Genomic DNA, 21,732 nt, shown 5'->3' with positions numbered 1-21,732 from the left:
CAAGAGTCACACCTGAAAAGTACAACTGTGCTTATAAACTAAGGGTTTGAGTAGATAGGTTTTGAATCTATTAGTAGTATCCTACTATTATAGGCATAAACCCATAGTCTAGTAGCCCTGGAAATGCGGATTCTTAAAACATTCCCTGAAATTCCAGTGTGCAAGAATATTTGGGAAAGAGCATAAATAGGTGATATGTCATATATTTAGTTTTTCGGACCATTCCAGCTTACTCCTGGTTCAGCACTCAGGGATCACTCGTGCTGGTGCTCAAGGGACCATATGCAGTGCCAGGAATCTAACCCACATATTTAGTTTATACTTCTCAAATCTTTGCAAGATAAATCAAATTCTCTAAACATAAAATTCCAACCTGAATTTTGTTGGGGGACCACACCAACTATACTCAGAGCTTATTCCTGTCTCTACGCTCTTTCCTACACATTAAGCATAGCAACTTTTAAAAGATTTTTTACTGGTTAGCTGTTTTTAATAGGAAATAATATTTCTGGAAGTCAGAGAACTAAGTTTCTATTTTAAATCTGAAAAATACAATAAAATAAAAATTAAAAAAAGATCTTTTACATAGTCAAGGCTAAAACCAAAACTCTCTGAACACTTTTAGGAGGAAGACTACCAAGTGATATTTAGAGGACCAAGGAACTACATCCAGCTATTCTCAACCAATCTGATGGGATAGCTCAATGCTCAGGCCCTAGGATGCAGTGCTCTCAGGCTTGCAGTGCCAAGGCCACTAGATATCGCCCAGGTGGTGCACAGAGTGGGACCAAACCAGCAGAGGTCTCCAGGGCTAAACACGGCAATACTGGGAAGTCATATGCTGGGGTTAGAAGCAAGTTGGCCACATTAACCACTTTACCATCTGCCAGGCCTGTCAGACACTTTAAAAAAGTACTCAATAAGGGGCTGGAGCGATAGCACAGTGGGTAGGGCGTTTGCCTTGCACACGGCCGACCGACCCGGGTTCGATCCCCAGCATCCCATATGATCCCCTGAGCACCGCCAGGAGTAATTCCTGAACACAGAGTCAGGAGTAACCCCTGTGCGTCGCCAGGTGTGACCCAAAAAGCAAAAAAAAAGTACTCAATAAGAAAACTAGTAACAAAACAGTGTGATCAAGCTAATAGTTGAATGTTTGTAACTGCAAATTCTAACTTGAATTATCTAGGTTACTGATAACTTATACACTTTTATTTCATTTAAAAACAAAGTAAATATAGTTCAAACAGTACTATATTAACAAATTTGGTATATAATGATGCTGAGATTTTAATTCATATTTTTAAAGAATATGGAAAAGTGAAAATGGTCATTATAAACTGAAAAGAAAAAAAAGATATATGTAAATATAATCTAGTAGTATTCCAAACTGCTTAATCATAAAGAAATATTCCAGACTATTTAAGTGGCTTGTCTTCAGAGAGCAAAAATGTATGAGTGCCTTTCTTTGCCTTCCTTCAATCTGTCCCATATTTCTGTTTCGTCCAATGAACCTGGTACTATGGTACTGGAACTTGGTGATAAGCATGATGAGCCAAACACATGAGAGATGTGATGACATTCCTCTAAAATTTCATTAGAAAAAAAATGCACCCCGCCCCCCCTTATCACCATCATTTCTGACCAGACCTAGGTAGGTAAAGAACCAGGTCTAGGGACATATGCATGGTCTTATTACAGTAAATGTTTAGATTACTGTAAAAAATAATTTTTTACAATAATTATTATAAATTTTATTGTGAAGGGGCCGGAGCGATAGCACAGCGGGTAGGGCGTTTGCCTTGCACGTGGCCGACCCGGGTTCGATCCCCGGCATCCCATATGGTCCCCCAAGCACTGCCAGGAGTAATTCCTGAGTGCAAAGCCAGGAGTAACCCCTGAGCATCGCTGGGTGTGACCCAAAAAGGAAAAAAAAAAAATTTTACTGTGAAAACTTTTTTTTTCACTATTATTGTCCTGATTATTGTAAAAGAAAGTTTTACCGAGTTGGATCGATAGTACTTCGTTTGCCTTGCACATGGCCGACCTGGGTTTGATCCCCAGCATCCCATATGGTCCCCCAAGCACTGCCAGGACTAATTCCTGAATCAGAGCCAGGAGTAACCTCTAGGCATTTTTCAACATCACCCAAAAAGCCAAAACAATAACAATAATAGTAATAACAACAACAACAATAATAACAATTTTTAACTGAAAAAAATTAAAAACTTTTAAATTACAAATAGAAGTATTTTTAGTGAAACAGTGACTGTTAACCACATCTAAAAATCTTTGTAACACCTAGAATCACACACACACAAAAATTTGACAAATTAAATTAGAATATAATATCTTAGCTTGATCCTCAGAAACACATATGGTCCCCTGAGAAGTGCTGGGTGTGAATATCCCTTCCACCCCCTTCCCACCTCGCCTTCAATATATACAGTAATAACTCTTAGGGAGCAAGAGACAGCTCAAAGGGTTGGGTGCATGTTCTACATGCAGGAGTCTCATGTTTAGTCCCCAGAAACAGGGTTCCTCAAGTCAGGAGCAAGCACTGAGTCAGGAATAACCTGCAGCAGTGCTGCGTGTGATCCCCAAGCCAAAACCAAAATAGTAATTTTAAAAATACTAAACCTGTATGTTGCTGTTTTCATTTGCCCGTCGTCTTCCTTCTACTCTGCTGATAGTTATAGTCTGACCAATAACATCAATTGCCCCAGGTAACCTCCTGTAACACAAAAATTGAATTAATCAGTTGCAGAATTAATAAATGTCTGAAAAATAATACAAGCATTAGTAAGAAATAAAATCTAAAATCTTTCGCTATGCACTTTAGTTGTGCTGCTGTAGAAATTATTTTATTAGTAAATTGGAATCAACACATAAAATGACCATAAATGTTTAATTCTTAAATATTGTTTTCTTCTAAATTTACTGATTTTTAAAAAGTAATCTCCCACTGGACTGCAGCGATATCACAGTGGGTCGGGTGTTTGTCTTGCACGCAGCCAACCTGGGTTCGATTCCTCTGCCCCTCTCAAAGAGCCCGGCAAGCTACAAGAGTATCCTGCCCACACAGCAGAGCCTGGCAAGTTACCTGTGGCATATTCGATATGCTAAAAACAGGAAAAAGTCTCACAATGGAGAAGTTACTGGTGCCTACTCGAGCAAATTGATGAACAATGGGGTGACAGTGCTATAATCTCCCACTGACTATATCTTCATGTGAATAAGATAACTGTTAAACAAATAAAAAATTTAAGCCCATAAGGCTGGAGAGAGAGTAGGATGGGTAGGGCACAGGCTTTGCGCAGATGCGTATAGTCCCCCCAGCACTACCAGAACATAGGACCAGGAGTAAACCAGGAGGTCTGCAAGGTAAGGTTCCCATACCTAATATACACAAAAGTGTGTGTGTGTGTGTGTGTGTGTGTGTGTGTGTATGTTTAATTATACACACTGCATAGCTCTATTATATAACTTTTTCAATTCTGAGAGAGCTTGAAAACAATGCTCATTTTAATACATATGGGCTTTTCCCTTATTGATTCTGAGCATTAGAAATCACAAAATAGGAATCAATTTGTCATTTCTAATAACTTGTCTTTATACAGAACTCATGTTACATGCCTTACTGATCTCTAATTGTATCTGTAATTCCTTATACAGAAACAGTCTACCACAAAAGACAGCTACAAATTTCAAAGGAAAATCTAATAAGTTAAATTTCTTTTTCTTTTTTTTCAGAAAGTAGAAAAATGTATTGGAAAAGTAAGAGAGGAAAAGCAACTTCTCATGTGGGGAGGAACTTAGTCTAAGTTCAAATGGGGAGTTACATAACAAGTGAAATTTCTAAATGTAAAATGCTAAAAGCTGTTTAACATACCAAAAGACATTATTAAGGTATATATAACCATGAAGAAGTTACTTATAGGACAGGACAAAACAATAAAACAACAATGTACCTGCAACCAGAGCCTCTGATATATATACATATTTAAAATCCCAACATTCAACTAAATAAAGACAATGTGTTGTGAGACCACAATTTCCATCATTTATTGCTACCTTAACTTCACTTTAAAAATCTTTTTCTACTCTATTTCCTACTCCAATTCTTTCTATTTTCAATTAGTGGACTATCTCCTTTCTATCTTTTAAAATGTATTCCCATCAAGAGTAAATTCTCATTTATTTACTTGCATTTGAAATTTGGTTTGCAAATTCTCCTAATTGTCAGAAGTAGCAAAACTTAAATCCAAAAATAAAAACTCAAATTTTGAGCCAAGGGAAAAAAATTTTAAAACCATTTATTATGAGTCTAAGGGGTTCCTGCTTTCAAAAATCCTGGAACCCATAGATATGGTTGAGAAAACTAATTATTTTCCTTTTTAGCTTTAGATTGATTAACCACTATTAATCACTAAGATTCAAAATGGCAATGCTTCCACCATAACATATACAGTGCTTCTATAACATACAAATGAGATTATCGGTCTTATATGTAAAAGGAATCCTGAAAAGTTTAATTGCTTACATTTTCAATATTACCTTGACCAGGCATTTCTACATAAAAATGGAACTTAACCTTTAAATTAGAAATACAAAATTAACCTTTTCCCCATCAAAATATTAAATATATTCCAACGAAACAAAAACCCACAATATTTAACAAAGATTAGTAATCTTCAAAATACAATGGCAACCTAATGCCATATTATGGAAAATAATATTGAACCATATATTTTTAATATTTTTACTTCAGTGCATAAAATTATTCAGTAGAATTTTATTATTATGGACTGGAGCAATAGCAAAGAGGGTAGAGTTTGCCTTGCACGCAGCCAAACCTAGTTTTAATTCCTCCATCCCTCTTGGAGAGCCTGGCAAGCTATTGAGAATATTCCACCCACAAGGCAGAGCCTGACAAGCTACCCATGGCATATTCAATATGCTAAAAAAACAGTAATAACAAGTCTCACAATGGACATGTTACTGGTGCCCACTGGAACAAATCAATGAGCATCGGGATGACAGTATCAGTGAAATTCCTCAAAATAACTACAAAGTAACCATCATTCCCATTTTATAGGTCAGAGTTCCATCTTAAGAGAAACTAAGTTTGGCAGCGTGATAATATTAAAAAAAGGAAGAGGAAGCAGAGAGAAACAAAGAGAAACCATGATAGAATAGCTTTTAAGTCTGTTTTCTCAAAATACAGTTCTTCAGGAAATAAACTTTGCAGAGCAATCAGTACCAAATCTTATATAAAAATCGAGTAATAATATCCCATAAAGAGTAGTATTAAAATCAAAGGACATTAATATCATTTAAAGACTATAATATAAGGAAAATAATAGAACAAAGAAAATAATATACTGGTTACAATCACCCAACTGAACCATAACTGCAAGCTCTAATAAGCACTTAAACAGGGAGAAAATCTCTGATAATATTCTGACAAAAAAAGTGAATGTCACAGCTGTTTCTCAGAATGTTTCTTAAGGCTAGGTAAAGGATATCTGGGAAGCTAGACAATGTTGCTTAACAATTCAGCCCTCCTAATTGGCAGGCTTGATCTGAGAATATTTTACTAATAATAAAATTAATTTTACCATATGCTAATAGACATGGTAAGTCTTCAAGTAACATCATCAACAAGTTCCTCAAAATAGCAAATTTACCAGTAAAACAATGTTATCCAAGGCCCTTACTGCACTTTTGAGTAAAAGATCTTAATTAGCACACAAAGAAAACAGACTCAATGACACTGAACCTAATTATATGGAAGTACAGATACATGTATTTTTCAAGAGTCCAAGGTTTGGATGCAAACTTTGTTATTACTACTTCTAAGAAAAGTCAGGACCTTTTTTAGAAGAGTGATTGATTCACTTGCTCTTGTAGAAATCTATGAATATTCTTTCTTACAACAGAGCTTCCGATAAGTTTTTGGGCAACAGGTAGATTACAGGAGTTTCCTTAGGAAAAAATAATGCTAGACTGTTATTTCATACTCCCAGAGGAGAGACAAATTCACTGGTCTGACTGTTTAATACAGGGTCACCTACACTAATGTTTAACAATTCTGTACAGAAACTGGTATTAGAGCTTTTAAAGAAAAGAGTCTTGAAAGACATAAAAATTTGGCCACATGGGAGGGAAAGGGAAGCCAGTCTAGAATGAGGGATGAAGATGAGAAAAGAATGGACATGGAGAAAATATTATGTGCAGGATTCTAAGTTAAATAGGAGCACTTATTTTGCACTAAAGGAACATGATCCATTCTTGATGGTGGCTACCTATAAAAAAGACTTTCCAAGACAGAAATGTAAATTAAATGAGAACTATATATAGAAAAGACCTCTGTGAGACTGTAAAATGCTTTGTAAATGCTAGTTTTCTCATTGTAGCCACATGACTTGTCTTGAAAATCCAAGGTGCTCAGTCAGGCTCCAGTCTCTAAACTCACTAATTTCCAACATTACTACCTATCAGTATCATCTGGGGAACTTCTCTGAAGTCCACTACCCAGAGTACACACCAAGCTTTTTATAACAGTCTCTTAAGCCTAACAGCAGAAATTTTTTCAAGCTCCCAGCTAACTTTAATACATACCAATATTGAGGACAACAATGCAATGCCAAAGAGAATTTACCTTCTCTGTTCTGAAAAGTGCTTAAAGTAGCTGATAAAAAAAACCATTTAACTCCTATTACTCATACAGTATAATTACTCACAGTCATCATTACATATATTTTTAATAAATTTTCAACTAAAGAGTCATTAATTTTTCTTTATTTGGGTTGAGGCCATACCTGGTCATATGCAGTACAGGAGATCGAACCAGGCCTACCTAACAAATATTAGTCAAATGCCTTAACCCTGTACCATTTCTCCTACCCCTACACTAATTTTTTAAACAACTTTTTTTTATAAGCACAATACTTTTCAAGAGTACATACTTTGTGAAGAAATTTTAACACTTTCATTTATTTTTCCTTTTGGGTCACACCCGGTGATGTACAGGGATTACTCCTGGCTCAGCACGCAGGAATTACTCCTGGCAGTGCTCAGGGAACTATATGGGATGCTGGGGATCGAACCTGGGTCAGTTGCAAGCAAGGAAGATGCCCTACCTACTGTACTATCACTCCAGTCCTAGTTTTATTTTTTGTAAGATTTTTCATCAGAATTTTAAACTGTCTTCAATATATGTAATTTATTTTCTAGTACTACATCTGAAAGAAATAGGAATAAACAAACAGCACAGCTAAATACACAGAGTCAGCTAAATATACCTCAGAGTCAACAACACTGAAGCCATGAGTTGCTATGACAACTTCATAACAACCTTAAAAAGGTGCTCCTCAAGACGCAGGGGGCAGGAGACAGGGTAGAGGGGAGGGAATCTGGAAACACCAGTGTGGGAATGGTACTGGAATACTATGTCTAGAACTCAACTATGAATAAAATCATAATTTAGATTTTATTTATTAGTTATTAAAAAAACTTTTTGCTTTTTTTAAAGAAAAGAGTTGTCAGCAAATAGCAGAGGGAAGGGAGGAGGAAGAAAGACTGATAAAGCCATGGGGAAACAGAGACATAGAGAAATTAAATTCTTGTTTGTTTAAAACTAACGTAGAGTTGGGGCTGGAGAGATAGGACAACATATTTATTCATTTCTGGGCAGAACTTGGAACGAAGTCTTTTATACCACATCTATGCTTGAAATAGTAATTGTATCATTGATAGAAAAAGACACTATTCTACAAGGAATTTAAAAGTCTTCATAATATCCCATCACAGAAAATCTTTCAAGCCACATAATAGAACAATAAATGTCCAGAATGCTAATACCATAAATGTACAAATATCATATTTTCAGTTTTCACGTATTAATACATAACAGGCAGGATTTAAGAGTCCAGTTTTATTTAATGTTTATTTAATAGTTTTATTTTGTCTACTTTAAGAAATGTCAGCAAGTGTATTTTAATCATTCTCATTGAAAAGTAGTATTTAGTATTCCTCCCTAAAGAGTCTAAACTAGTTTTAAAACATTTTGCTATTGAAAAACTTAATAAAGCAACTAACAATTTGCAACTACCTAAAATGAACAGAATTTGATTAAAGAAAACATCAAATTCTTTTTTTTTTTTTTTTTTTTTGCTTTTTAGGTCACACCTGGCAATGCAAAGGGGTTACTCCTGGCTCTGCACTCAGGAATTACCCCTGGCGCTGCTCAGGGGACCATATGGGATGCTGGGAATCGAACCCGGGTCGGCCGCATGCAAGGCAAACGCCCTACCCACTGTGCTATCACTCCAGCCCCCAAAACATCAAATTCTTACAACAATCAAAAGCTAGAATCTTGAGATATTCTATCTTATGTTTTAAGTGTGTCATACATGTGTATGTGGATATACACAAATACACAAATGTACATGCCACTTCAAATAGAAGTCTTTTAACTAGAGAGTTTAAATTTTCAAATATGTACTGTAAATTTCCTACTGACAAGTTTCCTACTATCTATATTTCCTGAGATTAATCATAAAGTCAAGGGTCAGATGTTTTCTGTGTCTCAAAAAGTTTTGTGAGAAAGAGGGGGAACTAGTTACTGAGCAGTGAGACATATCATTTTCTGGTGAAATTTTATTTCAAGGAAATAACCTATCGCATGAAAGCACCACTATTCTGAGTTAAATATGTAAATGACTGATATTAAGAAATTTAAGGTATAAAAAAGCAATTGCAAAAAAAAGTCTACCTTGTTTAAAATTATATGAAAGAAAAATTGAGAATTTATATGACTTTGATTGTGAAAGTGGATGTCCCTGCACAGGTATTAGAAAGCAGAAAACAAATAGTCCTGAGTTTGCTCCCACGCATTATTTAAGGGACCCAGGAACAACTTCTAGTGATACCTGGCTCAGCCATTTGGGTCTGAAGGTTCAGTACTTAGACAACAATGATGGCAGGCCCACCAGGATCATCCCAACATTACTTAAGGGACCACAAAGTTTCACACAAATTCACACATATTCAAAATGAACTGAACATCCCAATCCAGTACTTATGCATGGAACAGTTATAAAGTCTAAGCAGTTATTCTTTATATACAAAGATCTAGAGTTCCAGTAACAACAGTACCACATTAAAAATAAAAGCTCTAACTTAGTCCTTCGGCACTGGTAAACAAACAGGATGTCAACATTGCTGGGCAGGTTAAATATCAGACCATGCATTTCTCTTTGCATTATGTGTTAAATAACCACTTAATTATTGATTAAAGTTTAATTGGTTAATAATAATTTATTGGTTAAACTTTAAATAGTTAAAGTTTAAAACCAGATACTTTAAACACCACGCACACTATTGGGAATCCAGAGAAGTTAACAAACACTGTAAAAAACGCCACTCCATTATTTGCATCTCCTATTTTCCCCTCAGTTAACTTGACATTTGTTATTCAAGAATTTTGTATTCAAAAAAGTGAGAAAAACAGTAAGGTATGGAGATTTTAACTCTAGAAGATGTTAAGCAATGCACATAACTGATAGAACTAAGAATATATTTGCATCTATTATGCTACTTATAATTTGAATATTGGTTAGATAGTCTAAGTATGTTTGACTTTGAGATTCATACTCATCCCTTTTGAGAATACTATACTTAGTATTGCCTAATGAGAAATCCTATTGAAGCAAGTTGACTAGAAATTTATACCACTCAGTGGGAAGATACCATAAAAAAATATCTAGAAACAGAATTTGGTAGTGTTTCCTCCTTTGATTTTCTTTTTGGTGTAATGGTCAAAGATCTATGTTCCAAAGTTTACACACTTAAAATTTCTAAATAAAAATAATTGAAGCATGTTAATGTAACATCAAGTTGTTCAGCAAGAAAACATAAAATCTGCGATAAAATCACACTCTTCCCCATACCATCACTGCTTAAAACTTCAGATGGAAAACTTAAATGGTCTATATTTCTACTTGTTCAGATACGTAACTCTTGGAAATGCACTTTCATACCTAAATATATTTGTTTCTCACTGTATCCCATAGGACAGAAACTATAGCCCACAATTTAGTACACACAAGAGTAAAGTTTACCTTACCATTTGAGGTTATGGTTTAATAAATAGGACTTAGAACACAAACCAAAATTCTATGTAAAATGAATCATGAATGAAAACATAGCAAACTAAGCAAAACTAGTTTTCAGGACAGCTAGTAAATCAATTTAATGAAATGGTAGATATATGCACTATAGTTGGGTTTAAAAAAAAAACCCTGACATGGTTTAGTGCAGTCCTATTCTACAAGCCCTGAACAGTGGCTCAGTAGGCTACATTTTATTCAGCATATAGTGTAGAGCATCTAGGGACTTTGACTGGAGTATGTTAAAAGAATAAGAAAGAACCAGAGTGATATAGTACTGTATAGAGGGTTGTTTCCTTGAGCCCAGTGAACCCAGGCTTGATCCCTGAGCAAAGAAGCAGGACTAAGCCGGGGGGGGGGGGGTGGCCAAAAAAAGAACCAAAAATAATAATTTTTTAAAAAAGAAAACTAAGCAGGAAAGTGGCATAGCAGTAGTACAAGTCTTGGATGTATGACTCAAATTCAATTCCTGATACCCACCCCTCCCATACACCCCCAAGCCAGCCCCCCAATTAAACCTGTAGCAAGGGAAGAGCAAATATCAACTGAACATCAACGGCCATGGTTCCATGCAAGTGATATATAAAAAAACAGCAGAAAGACAACTAATGAGGTGAAGGAGTCTGATTCAAAGGTATCTTTAAAATCCCTTAATTCTATACAGAAAAAACAAAAACAAACAAAACATAAAAAAAACTAATCTAGGGGTAAAAGTATGATCGTCTAATCAAAATTTAATTTTTAGTGCTAAGACAAAACAACACTGACGATCTAAACATCAGGGAGTATCCAATGTTTAGAAGTAGCCTTACCTTAGATCAGGTGATTCGGCCCTCCCATATCGGTCCTGCCACTTCCCAACGCTTGAACTGGCTTTTCTGGAGGCAGTACTTGTCTGAGACTGAGAAGAGCTGCTGTTTCTGGTGAGATAAATTTTCTATGGTTTTTCTTACATGTTGTTGCCTCTGACCCCCCTTCTGCTTTTCTTTTCTTTTTCTTGACATGCTTTTTCCCTAAGATTTTTAGCTTTTTCCTATAAATTTATTCTCTCCAAGTAACATAAAATACTTGCTTTAGTATTAAGACTGCTAGTGTACTTGATAGAGACGTTGTCATCAACATTTTATTAACTCTAGAATAGTTATAATTATTTCTCAACATGGTTTGATGTCAGAATGCAGACATGTGAAAAGAACCAAGGGCTTATTTAACATTACATTATCAAATAAATTTGTGTTTTTTCACTAGTAAATAACCTTTACTTCTGCAATTTCACAAAATCTACTTGAAAATTGTTATCTCCATTTTCCAATAATAAATATTTTAGTCTACCCAGTTAAAAATAACACTGATGTCTTTTATAAAACCCTACAAATATATATTTCATAAAAATTCCATTTCAAAGTAATTCAACTCTTCCAAAGTAAATTCTAAAAAAAGGTTAACTTTCAAAAAAAAGGGTCAACTTTATTCCTGGTGATGTAATCCATGGAAAGTTCTGATATTTACATTCTCAATAATTCTTTAAAGGATTAAAAGATGTTCTTTCTACATAATAGGAAGAAATTAATTTTGTGTATTTGCTTATTTATATAAAAAGAAACAAGAAACCAGATTTTTAAAAAAAGTGGTCATTAACAGGAAAAATCTCAGTATACCTGTGATTAATTATGCCTCAGAAATTATGCCTATTCTATTGCCACCGCCACAGAAGTTCATCTACTGACCCTGTTCTAGATAAATCTCGAAAGAGATCAACTAGCCCTCCAAATTTCTGGATACTGGTTCTGGCTGAAACCTTCAGGGAGATCTTGGGAAGGGGGTGGACCAAGTTCCCGTCCTACCAAAAGCCCTGGCAGCCATACCCCAATAGCTGCCACCAAGCCTCCATTTGGACCACCAGATAAAATACTCCGGATTTTCTGGAGCCAAACTCTACAATACCAAGAACCCTAGCAGAAACATAGCACTGGATGGGAATATGAAGTAGAAGCTAATCTTGACCAACAAAAACATTAACACAGGTGGCCTAACTAACAACAACAGCTCAGCAAACCTTCAGACAAGAACAACCGCATGGTGATATACAACTATCATGAATTTTCTTTTACTGAAGTATTTTTTTGACCGTTACATTAGTCATCTAGTGGGAACAAGCAATATAAAATAAATTACTGTGGGCCTATTACGGGGGCAGGCTTAAGGATGGTTGGGAAAATGGAGACAAAATGGTGGAGGGATTGGGGGTGGGATCTTAAATGCCTGTAACAAGTCATCCTAAACATTGTAAACCACAGGTTTTAAATAGAGAGGGGGAAACCATGTCTACTGTTACATGAGCAAAAAAATTAGCAAGTGAAATAAGTATTTAAGAAAAAAATGTTAGAACTGAATGCAAACAGAAACATATCAAATTATCTTTCAAATAATATAATCACTTTGAAGTAAACTTTTTAAACATTTTGACTATAAGCCTCAAGATGGAAAATGTAGGTTTTGAATATTTTATGTATACTTTGAGATTAAACAAATAAATATATACTAAAATTGTTGGAAGCAGGTTCAAACTGCTGGAAAGTACAATAATGGACTAGGGAAAGGGAAGTCAAACCCTAAACCTAATTGGAAGTAAAAGAAACACGACTTCCCAATTAAAATTTTAAGAATATACATTTGGCAACTTCCTACTGAACTTTCAGTCCTGGTTTCTAAAGAGGCAAAAAAAAAAAAAAAAAAAAAACCACTGATAGCCCTGTAGTATCACAGCTAGTTCCCAGATCATGTTTTCCGATTACAATTTTCCATTAAAAGGCACCCAGTGTGTAAGTAATTGTTTATTCTAGACTAAAGGGTAGGGGAAGGATAAACATAAGTTGTAAAGTATGGTAAAATCAAAAGATAAAAACTGAGGATGTGTCAAAAAGCCACAAGAGAAAGTTTGAAGACACTCCTACAAAGAAAATCTGAACAATTAGAGGATCAATATGAATTTTGTATGCACACACATTCTCTCTTTACAGATATATATGCACAAATATGCCTTATACATGCACATGTGGTATATAATTGTTCAGTTAATGTACTATATACAAAAATAAGCCATAATTACAAAACCATACTGTCTCACACAAAATAAAGATGAGTCTGATAAATAAATGGAGGCGAAAGAGTTCATGTTAAAAACAAAAGCAAACAAATGGAAAAAAAATCCCCACTTTGCAGACATTATAGTAGTGATTAAAGCAAACAACCAGTGAATCCTAAAATGAGAAAAAAATTCAAAGAGGAGCAGAGTATTTATAGTCTCGTCACAGATTACTAAGAGCAAAAGAGACAAGAGCAGCTTTGTAATGCAGACACCCAAATGATACTTCCACTTATAAATGAGCAAAATAAAATGATCACAAATAATCAAACAAAACAATATCAAATCTACATGTTGATGCACCAAGATGAACAAGACATCATCAACAGGACACCACATTCCTGTGCAAATCTATTATGGAGGAAACAGAAGGGAAAACCCGAACTGAAGGACATTTACAAAACAACTAGATTGCACTCTTGTAAAATTCAGGATCAACAAAGAACGGCTAATGTCCTGTTTTAGATTAAAAAAAAGAAGAAAAGAAAAGAAGAACTACCATGAGGCCAGAGAGAGAGTACAGCAGGTAGAACGCTTGTGCTGCACAGGCACAAGGCTGACCATAGGCCAAACCCCTGACACTACTTGCGGTCCCCACAAGCACCACCATCATCACCATGAGTGATCGCTGACCACAGAGTTAGGGTTAAATCCTAAGTAGAGTTGGATGTGGCCCAAAAACCAACAAGAAAAGAACTACCATAAACGGGTTTATCAGAACAACTGAGCAAAACGTATGGTGTGTGTATATTAGATGAAAGCACTTGACTCACTATTAGATTCTAAGAGTGAAAATCACGTTATATGATTAAATAACACGATATCCTGTCAACGTATTTAGGAGTAAAAGGGCTTTATGGCTACAACTTAAAGGGGCCAGAAAAAATGTTTGGAAAAAAGAAACAGTAAAATTTTAGTAACTGATAAAACTGAGTGAACAGCATACATATACACTTTACACTTACTTGCATTTCAATTCTTTAGTTTGCTTTCTCGTCTAACCAAAACATTAAAAATGAATACAAATGAAAGGCAGGGGCTTCTAGACTAATGATGTGCTTATTTATTGATGTGATCTAATCTAGGTGTACTAGTTTTGTGAGAAAGTTCTGAATTCATCACATAATACAAAACTTTTTTGTTTGTTTGTTTTTGGGTCACACCCGGAGATGCACAGGGGTTACTCCTGGCTCTTCACTCAGGAATTACCCCTGGCGGTGCTCAGGGGACCATATGGGACGCTGGGATTAGAACCCGGGTTGGCCGCGTGCAAGGCAAACGCCCTACCCGTTGTGCTATCGCTCCAGCCCCAAAATTTTTTTAAATTTTTTAAAAAATTTAAAAAAATTTTTAATTTTTTTAATGAAGCAAGAAAACTTCAAAACTTGGAGTCACCTCTGACAGTCTATTGACTGACTGCTTTTCTGGTCACACCCGGTGATGGCAGGAGTTACTCCTGGCTCTGCATTCTGTACTGCTGGCAGTGTAAGGAGGACCGTATAGGATGCCAAGGACTGAATCTGGGTCAGCTGCATGCAAGGCAAAGGCTCTACCTGCTGCAGTATGGCTCCGGGCCCCACAAAATATAAAACATTTAAAGATTAGCAAAACACACTGATATGTTAATGTTTTACTAATGTATGCTGGGCAATACAGAAAGTCAAAACCTCAACACTTCTAAGAAAGTAGAAAATAAAGAAACATAAATAATGCTGTGTAAACATAGCAACAACAGTCTTTATATTAATTGAAGAATCCAAAATTCTAAATGGAAATATAGTCTTCTTATTAGAACAGTTTATTATCCTCTTAAATATTTGTTATCCGGTTTCTAAGTCTTCAATGATAGTACTGTCTTCTCCATAAAGTCAATGAAATGTTACTTTCAAGTCTCTACAAAATACAGAACAGGGTGGGAAAACCCCACAAATATTTAAAGTATTTAACAGTAATTAATACTATCCTTTTGACCAAATTAAAGCTGGACTCAGAAAACAATTTTCCTAATGAGAAATGCACATTTCTTATATCTAAAAGTGACAGAATTGAGGCTGGAGAGATAGAACACTTGCCTCCAGGAGTGAACCCTAAGCACAAAGCACAACCTGAGCACTGCTTGGTACGGTACAAAAACAAAAATAGACAGAACTGCTGTGCTAGATGTTTCTACAGGTCACGGTGGTAGCTAATTATTTGTTTAAGTAGACTAACAAGGGATCTGCAACCTCTCATTTCTTTATATCCTCTTCCTTGGACTACTATCTTTCCAACTCTCCTGTCTCCTTTCTACAGTCTCATTTTCCTTGTCCTGCTATTCCTTTATCCATTTGCCTGGTATCTCAACCCTGTTAAATGCTATTATTTCACAAACAGATGCATTCTTGACGAAAGCATGTGAAACGGTCTCACTTATAAGCCCATGGTCATTAACCTCAAAAAGAGTTGAACACAGAATCTTTTCCTGGGTCATCAGTATTTCTTTCTACTAGCATTCCTATTGGCATAGAAAAATGTCTAACCATTTTGCAAAACAGCAGAACCTTTAGCCCTCAACCCCTCATTTCATCCTTCAGCTATTGCCTAGCAGAGTCACTCCTCTAATCTTATTCACCTACTCCAAATGATGAATCCTAGACAGTCTCTTCTGTTCTTAACATAAGGTACCCAAGTCTAACATGCTCATTTCAACAAGGTAAAGTTGGCTCCCTAGGTAGCTAGGAAATAATAAAATAATCAGAAGAGCACTTTCAGTTATCCCCATGACTATTACCTAACCTCCAACCTTCTGTGGTACACTCTATCCTGTCTTCCCTTTTATACTATAAATGAACAATCCAAGGGCTTTTCACTTAAGGGTAACCTCATACCTTCTGATCTGCTTTAGAACCTGTGCTAAGAAGTATCCCAACTTTCTGCATCATCAATTTTATTCTTCCAGTACTCTTGTTCAAATTAATGTAGTTTCTTTGACTAATGAAAGCTATTACTACAAGTTTTAAAATTAATGTAAATTAATAAAATTTGATTATGGAAAAAACTACCTGACCTCACATTTCACTCTAGATAGTCCCCCCTATTCCTCTATCTACTGGCCCATTTTTCCACTCCTCTCACAAAAAAAGGATTAAAAAATCCTTTAGAGAGGCTGGAGAGATAGCAAAGCAAGTAGGGTGTTTGCTTTGCACACGGCTGACCCGGACTCGATCCCCGGCATCCCATATGGTCCCCCCAAGCACCGCCAGGAGTAATTCCTGAGTGCAAAGCCAGGAGTAACCCCTGAGCATCGCTGGGTATGACCCAAAAAGAAAAGAAAAAATCCTTTAGAAAGAGTTCAGGATAGAAGCCAGCAAGGTACTAATAGAGTGGGTAAAGTGCTTGCTTGTATGTAGTTAACTCAGGTTAAATCCCTGCCATTGCATATGTTCCCCTTACCACTGCCAAGAGTAATTCCGGAGTGCAGCCAGAAATAATCCCTAAGCACTGCTGGTGTGGCCTCAAACCAAAAACAAAAAACAGAATCCAAAATAGAGTCAGGAATTAAGATACTTGCCATTTTGGTGAGCAACATTAATTTAATCTTTCCAGCACCACACAGGGTGCCCAACCATGGCTAGGGTAACCCCCTGAGTACAGAGTGAGTCCAAAACCCAAAATATTCTAAAGCTACTCCTCTCATTCTCTCTTAACTCATTCCAGCCAGGGATGTGGCTCAGTGGTAGAGCAGCTGCCTTTGACTCCAATGACCTTTGCATTCTAAAATCCAATCACTAGTCATCTTAGTTCTCATCTTCTTGATGTCAATCATTCCTTGTTGGGAACACCACCTTTACTTATGGGGGGAAAGGGAGTCAGTACAACCAGTACAACCAGTAGTGTTCAAGACTTACTCCTGGCTGTCTGCTCAGAGAGCACCACTGTCGAGAAATGCCTTGTTTCAAGACATGCACAGTTTGCTTTCTAATTCTTCTAATCTTCTTTTACCTTTCTCATTTTAGCATATTCATTTATATTTTTCTGACCCACAAGGAAGGAATGCCCTAAGATTTTGTCTTGATACTTTCCTAACAATACTTAGCTTGATTACAATATAACTCATTTTATAACTTCATTTAAATACTATTTATATCTGATTACACCCCCAACCTAGCCATTTTCTCCCAACTCAGATCCATTTATCTACTACCTACAACTTTTCTACCTGTATCTCAATGTCCTAAACTGAGCTGGTTTTCCTCCTCAAACAAAACAAAACAAAAACAACAACAAAAAAACCCCACCCCTCCTGTCAACTATAAAAATATTTAACAAGTTCACCAAATGTCACTTTGGTTCAAGTCACTATTATCTCTTCCTGGGATCCCTTTACTGCATCAAAGGGCTTCCCACTGCTGCTTGAAACACTCTAAGTTTAACTTAATTATTAAATTGAGACTTTTAAAGCCTAGTGCAGATGTTTTCATACCTCTATTCAAAACTGAATGGAGACTCATTTATTTCAACTATAGTAATGCCACAAAGCCCTATATAATAATCTGAACCAAATTAAAATTAAAAACTAAAATTAGAAAATAACAAACCATTGAAAAATTGTTACTAGTTATTTAAATAAGTGATAAATGTAAAGAGTATTTAATCTATGTGCCAGGAACTAAACAACTATATAATTACTATATTTAATAAACATGAGTACTCTATGAATTAAGTACTCCTAGATTTTCAGATCAGAATATGGAGATTCAAAGACTATGTCTAAGAAACGAGTAAGCTAAACAGCCAGAATTTGAATTTAAAAAATTTAGCTTTAAAATTCAAGTTCTTAACATCAGTCTATATGGCAAATACCAAAAGCTCAAGTGAAATTCGTATCTTCAAAAGTGAAAAAACAAAGATTACCATTATTTTGTAAGAACGAATATTCCTCACCTATCATAACCTTTTAGTCAAACATTTTATGAGATTATAGTAATTTAACATGATCACCAGCGAGGCAGCACATAAAATAAGGCAGTCGCATGCAGCCAACCCCAATTTGATCCCTGGCATTACAAAAGGTCCCCAGGAGCACTGTCAGGAGTCAGTCTTGAGGACAGAGTCAGAAACAGCTCTTGAGCACTGCTGCGATTGGCCCCAGTCCCATTCCTATTCCCTCTGAGGATCATACTCAGAAATGTTTGTAACTATCAACTAAGATAAAAAAAAAAAATTAAAATCCTATGGACTTGGGCAGGAGAGAGAGCTCAAAAGGCTGGAGTATATGCTTTGCATGCAGGAGGCCGGGGTTAGCTCTCCAGCACTGCATGATGTCCTCCCCGCACCCTAGCACTGCCAGGAGAGACTCCTGAGCACAGACTCGGACACTGTCCCTGAAGCAAGGTATGACCCAAAGGCAACCAGAAAAAATTCCATAGGTTGACAGTTTTAAAGACTATTTTAAGGCTACACTAAATTCTCACATAAGGATTCTCCTACCACATTTGTGTTTTATGAAATATAGTTTCATACAGAAACTCAAAATTACAGAATTAAAAAAAAAATAAAAAAAACTCTATAAACTTAAAACAAGTAACACAAAAGGTAAATAATCTAGTTAAGATCTAGTTCATGACAGGCTTAATTCAAGACTACAAAAATAATTGAAGATATCTTCATTTAACCCAAGATTAAACTGCTGACAACTTTTCCTAGTCTTAACCTTCATTTACCATTATACGGGAACATGGCTCACCACTTTGCATATTTACATTAAAATTTAATGTTTACATTTAAAGTTAATGTAAAACTTCATGTTTACAATAAAAATTTACCTTTTGCAATTGGTATCATGTGGAATTCAAAGTTAGGTATCATTGCAACAAATCAGAAAAAGGAAAAAAAATGTTCAACCAGAAAGATTTCTGAAACAGAAAATCTACAATCTCTTTCATTAAAAATTAGTGAAACACCTGTAAGCCAACATATAGACTTAAGTTCAGTAATTTTTTAAGCCAATAATAAAATACAGGAACCTGAGAGAGAATACAGCGGGTAAGATACTCCCTTTGCACGTAGGTGACCCAGGTTCAATCCCAGGTACCACATATGGTCCCCTAAGAATCCCCAGGAGTAATTCTTGAGCAAAGCCAGGAAAAAGTCCTGAGTACCTCTGATGTGCCTACTTTCCTTACCCGACCATTTCTTTAATTGAAATAATGATCAAAAAATAAAAAACACAGAGAAAATAGAAAGACCACTGTTAAACACCTCTCCTGATTATGAGCGTCGTCTCTTAATACATACATATATACATACATACATATATATACCATGTTTCATTTCTTGCTTACCTAATTGTTTTAAAGTTAGAAAAGAACTCAGAAATTTACAAAAATCATGCATTATAAACTCAATCAAAATAGAATGTTCCTGCATTTTGGGTTTTTACTTTTTTCCTGCTAGAATATCCAGTGCTTTTCTACCTCGTATAGCACTAATGCAATTGAAGATGCCAGTGTCTTCAATAAGCTAGCGGTCTCACTCACCTGCTAGGTGGGAGCCCCGTCTTGAACAAAGAAGGAGGAGAAGTAAACTCAGCTTTTGTAGATGGAAGTGCTGTTTCCTTCTCAGAATTTCCAGTTCTTCCCTGCTGTACCTTAAAAGAAAGGGTCATTAGAGCTTGTTGAATGCAAAACTCAATACTGAGGATGGTAAAGTTTCCAAATGTTAAAATAAATTTGTACCCTTGATTTGAAAGTATATGAAAGACTGTTTCATTGCTGACTGCTTATATAAAACTGACCTATTTAAATATAGTATCAGTTAAAGGGAATTATGAGATTTAATGTTCACAAACTGTCACTATTCAACTACTAAAAAAGCTCACAAAATGTCACTAAATTCCAATAAACCTTAACTCTTCAGGGCTTTGATGAATTCTCAGATGACCATTCAGTCCAAGATATTCAATCAGGATCCCCTACTTGTAAGCTGAAGAGAAGCCTCAAAGATTTCTTCCCTTTCAGGGGCACTTCCCTCATTTAAGAAAATAAGCAGGGGTCATTTTAGCCATTCTGATAATTTTCTATTGAGAATAAGGCATGCCATAATAGCAAGTGTTAATAATTTGCTCTCTTATTTCGTGCCATTTATTTCCTATGTTCTCCCATGATTTGCAACAGAACCAGAGCTTTACTTTAATAAGTAATGTACTAATGTATGTTACTAATGTATATTTACTAATGTACATCCAAAAGCTTGGTCAGTTATCGCTTCTTAACAGTTCTTCTCTCTCTTTATGTTCATTTTCAAACCTGGTGTCTACTTCATGATTTCTCCCGGATTTGTCAATCCTTTGTTTCCACCAGACAATTTGAACACAGCACAGTCACACCTTTTTAAACTGGTTAGATTTTTTTAATACTCTCTTACTTTTGTACTCACCGTGCATTCTTAAAACTTATCAATAAATTATAAGGCTGGAGGATAATACAACAAGAAGGGGGCTTTTCTTAGATGTGATCAACCCAGGTTTAGTCCCCAGTACCACAAATGGTGCCCCAAGGCCCAAAAGGAGTCATTCCTAAGCATAATGCCAGGAGTAAACCATGAGTACAGCCAGGTGTGCCCCACCCCACAAAAGAACAAAAGGTTTATGGATAGATTAACTATTGGAAGCTATTCTATACTTAAGTAGCATCCCACATAATTTATGTCTTATTTTGTTGCCCCTACCTTTGACCTTTATCATCACTCTTTCCCCCATGATGCAAAGGCTAAAGGAATAGCTTATGGCCAGAGGACACCTTAACTCGGACAAAAACATGGAACCATGAACTCAATTCCAGAAACCAACTATGTCTTAATCATGTATTATCTTATACTAATGTATTATCAAACACTAATAATAGTGAGCCCAATCTCTAATAGGTAGCTTAATATATTTAGGATTAAACACTGGTATTTTACTTGAAAATGAGCCCACTGCTAAAAAAAAAAAAAAGTGCATTTAGGGGCCAAATATAGTGGGTAGGAAGCTTGCCTTGCATGCACCTGACCTGGGTTCAATTTCCAACATCCTATTGGTCCTCCGAGCCCACCAGGAATGATCCAAGAGTAACCCCTGAACATCACCAAGTATGGCCCCAAACACCACTCCCCCTGCCAAAAAAAAATCCATTTAAAATGCACTAATCCATATGAGGGATGATGAGGATGAGCACTAAAAATAATGAGAAAAACAGATGGATATGAAAATTAAAATTAACAGAATTTAAGGAAATAAACATGATTCACTCATTCATCCAGCATTTATTAACGACCACACACCAAAAATGAAAACTTGAGAGAAATACTAGAAAATCCCCGTTTGTGGAAAAGATAGAGACATGGTCAAACATAACAATACAATAAAAACTCTGAAAAAAATATTTTTAAATA

The 21,732-nt window shown here is 35.8% G+C and overlaps 1 protein-coding gene and 1 non-coding gene across 42 annotated transcripts in view; both read right to left on the bottom strand.

The window, feature by feature from the left end:
- Nucleotides 1-21,732, bottom strand: part of FIP1L1 (factor interacting with PAPOLA and CPSF1) — a 71,750-nt gene that overhangs the window by 28,248 nt on the left and 21,770 nt on the right. For 18 of the 41 annotated variants that reach the window (XM_055138010.1, XM_055138012.1, XM_055138015.1 and 15 more), the window contains 3 exons: nucleotides 19,839-19,948; nucleotides 10,988-11,095; nucleotides 2,641-2,734 (listed from right to left, as the gene is read on the bottom strand). In XM_055138010.1, the coding sequence (XP_054993985.1) occupies nucleotides 2,641-2,734; nucleotides 10,988-11,095; nucleotides 19,839-19,948 (312 nt within the window). The remainder of the gene's footprint in view (nucleotides 1-2,640; nucleotides 2,735-10,987; nucleotides 11,096-19,838; nucleotides 19,949-21,732) is intronic. The other 23 variants (XM_055138021.1, XM_055138028.1, XM_055138036.1 and 20 more) reach the window with 3 other exon arrangements.
- On the bottom strand, nucleotides 1,624-1,757 carry LOC129405339 (small nucleolar RNA SNORA72). The gene has a single exon (XR_008630505.1). It is a non-coding gene; the product is annotated as a small nucleolar RNA SNORA72 (small nucleolar RNA).

Source organism: Sorex araneus, chromosome 5 (assembly GCF_027595985.1).
Source record: "Sorex araneus isolate mSorAra2 chromosome 5, mSorAra2.pri, whole genome shotgun sequence".
Lineage (NCBI taxonomy): Eukaryota > Metazoa > Chordata > Mammalia > Eulipotyphla > Soricidae > Sorex > Sorex araneus.
This window is presented reverse-complemented; position numbering and strand designations above follow the sequence as displayed.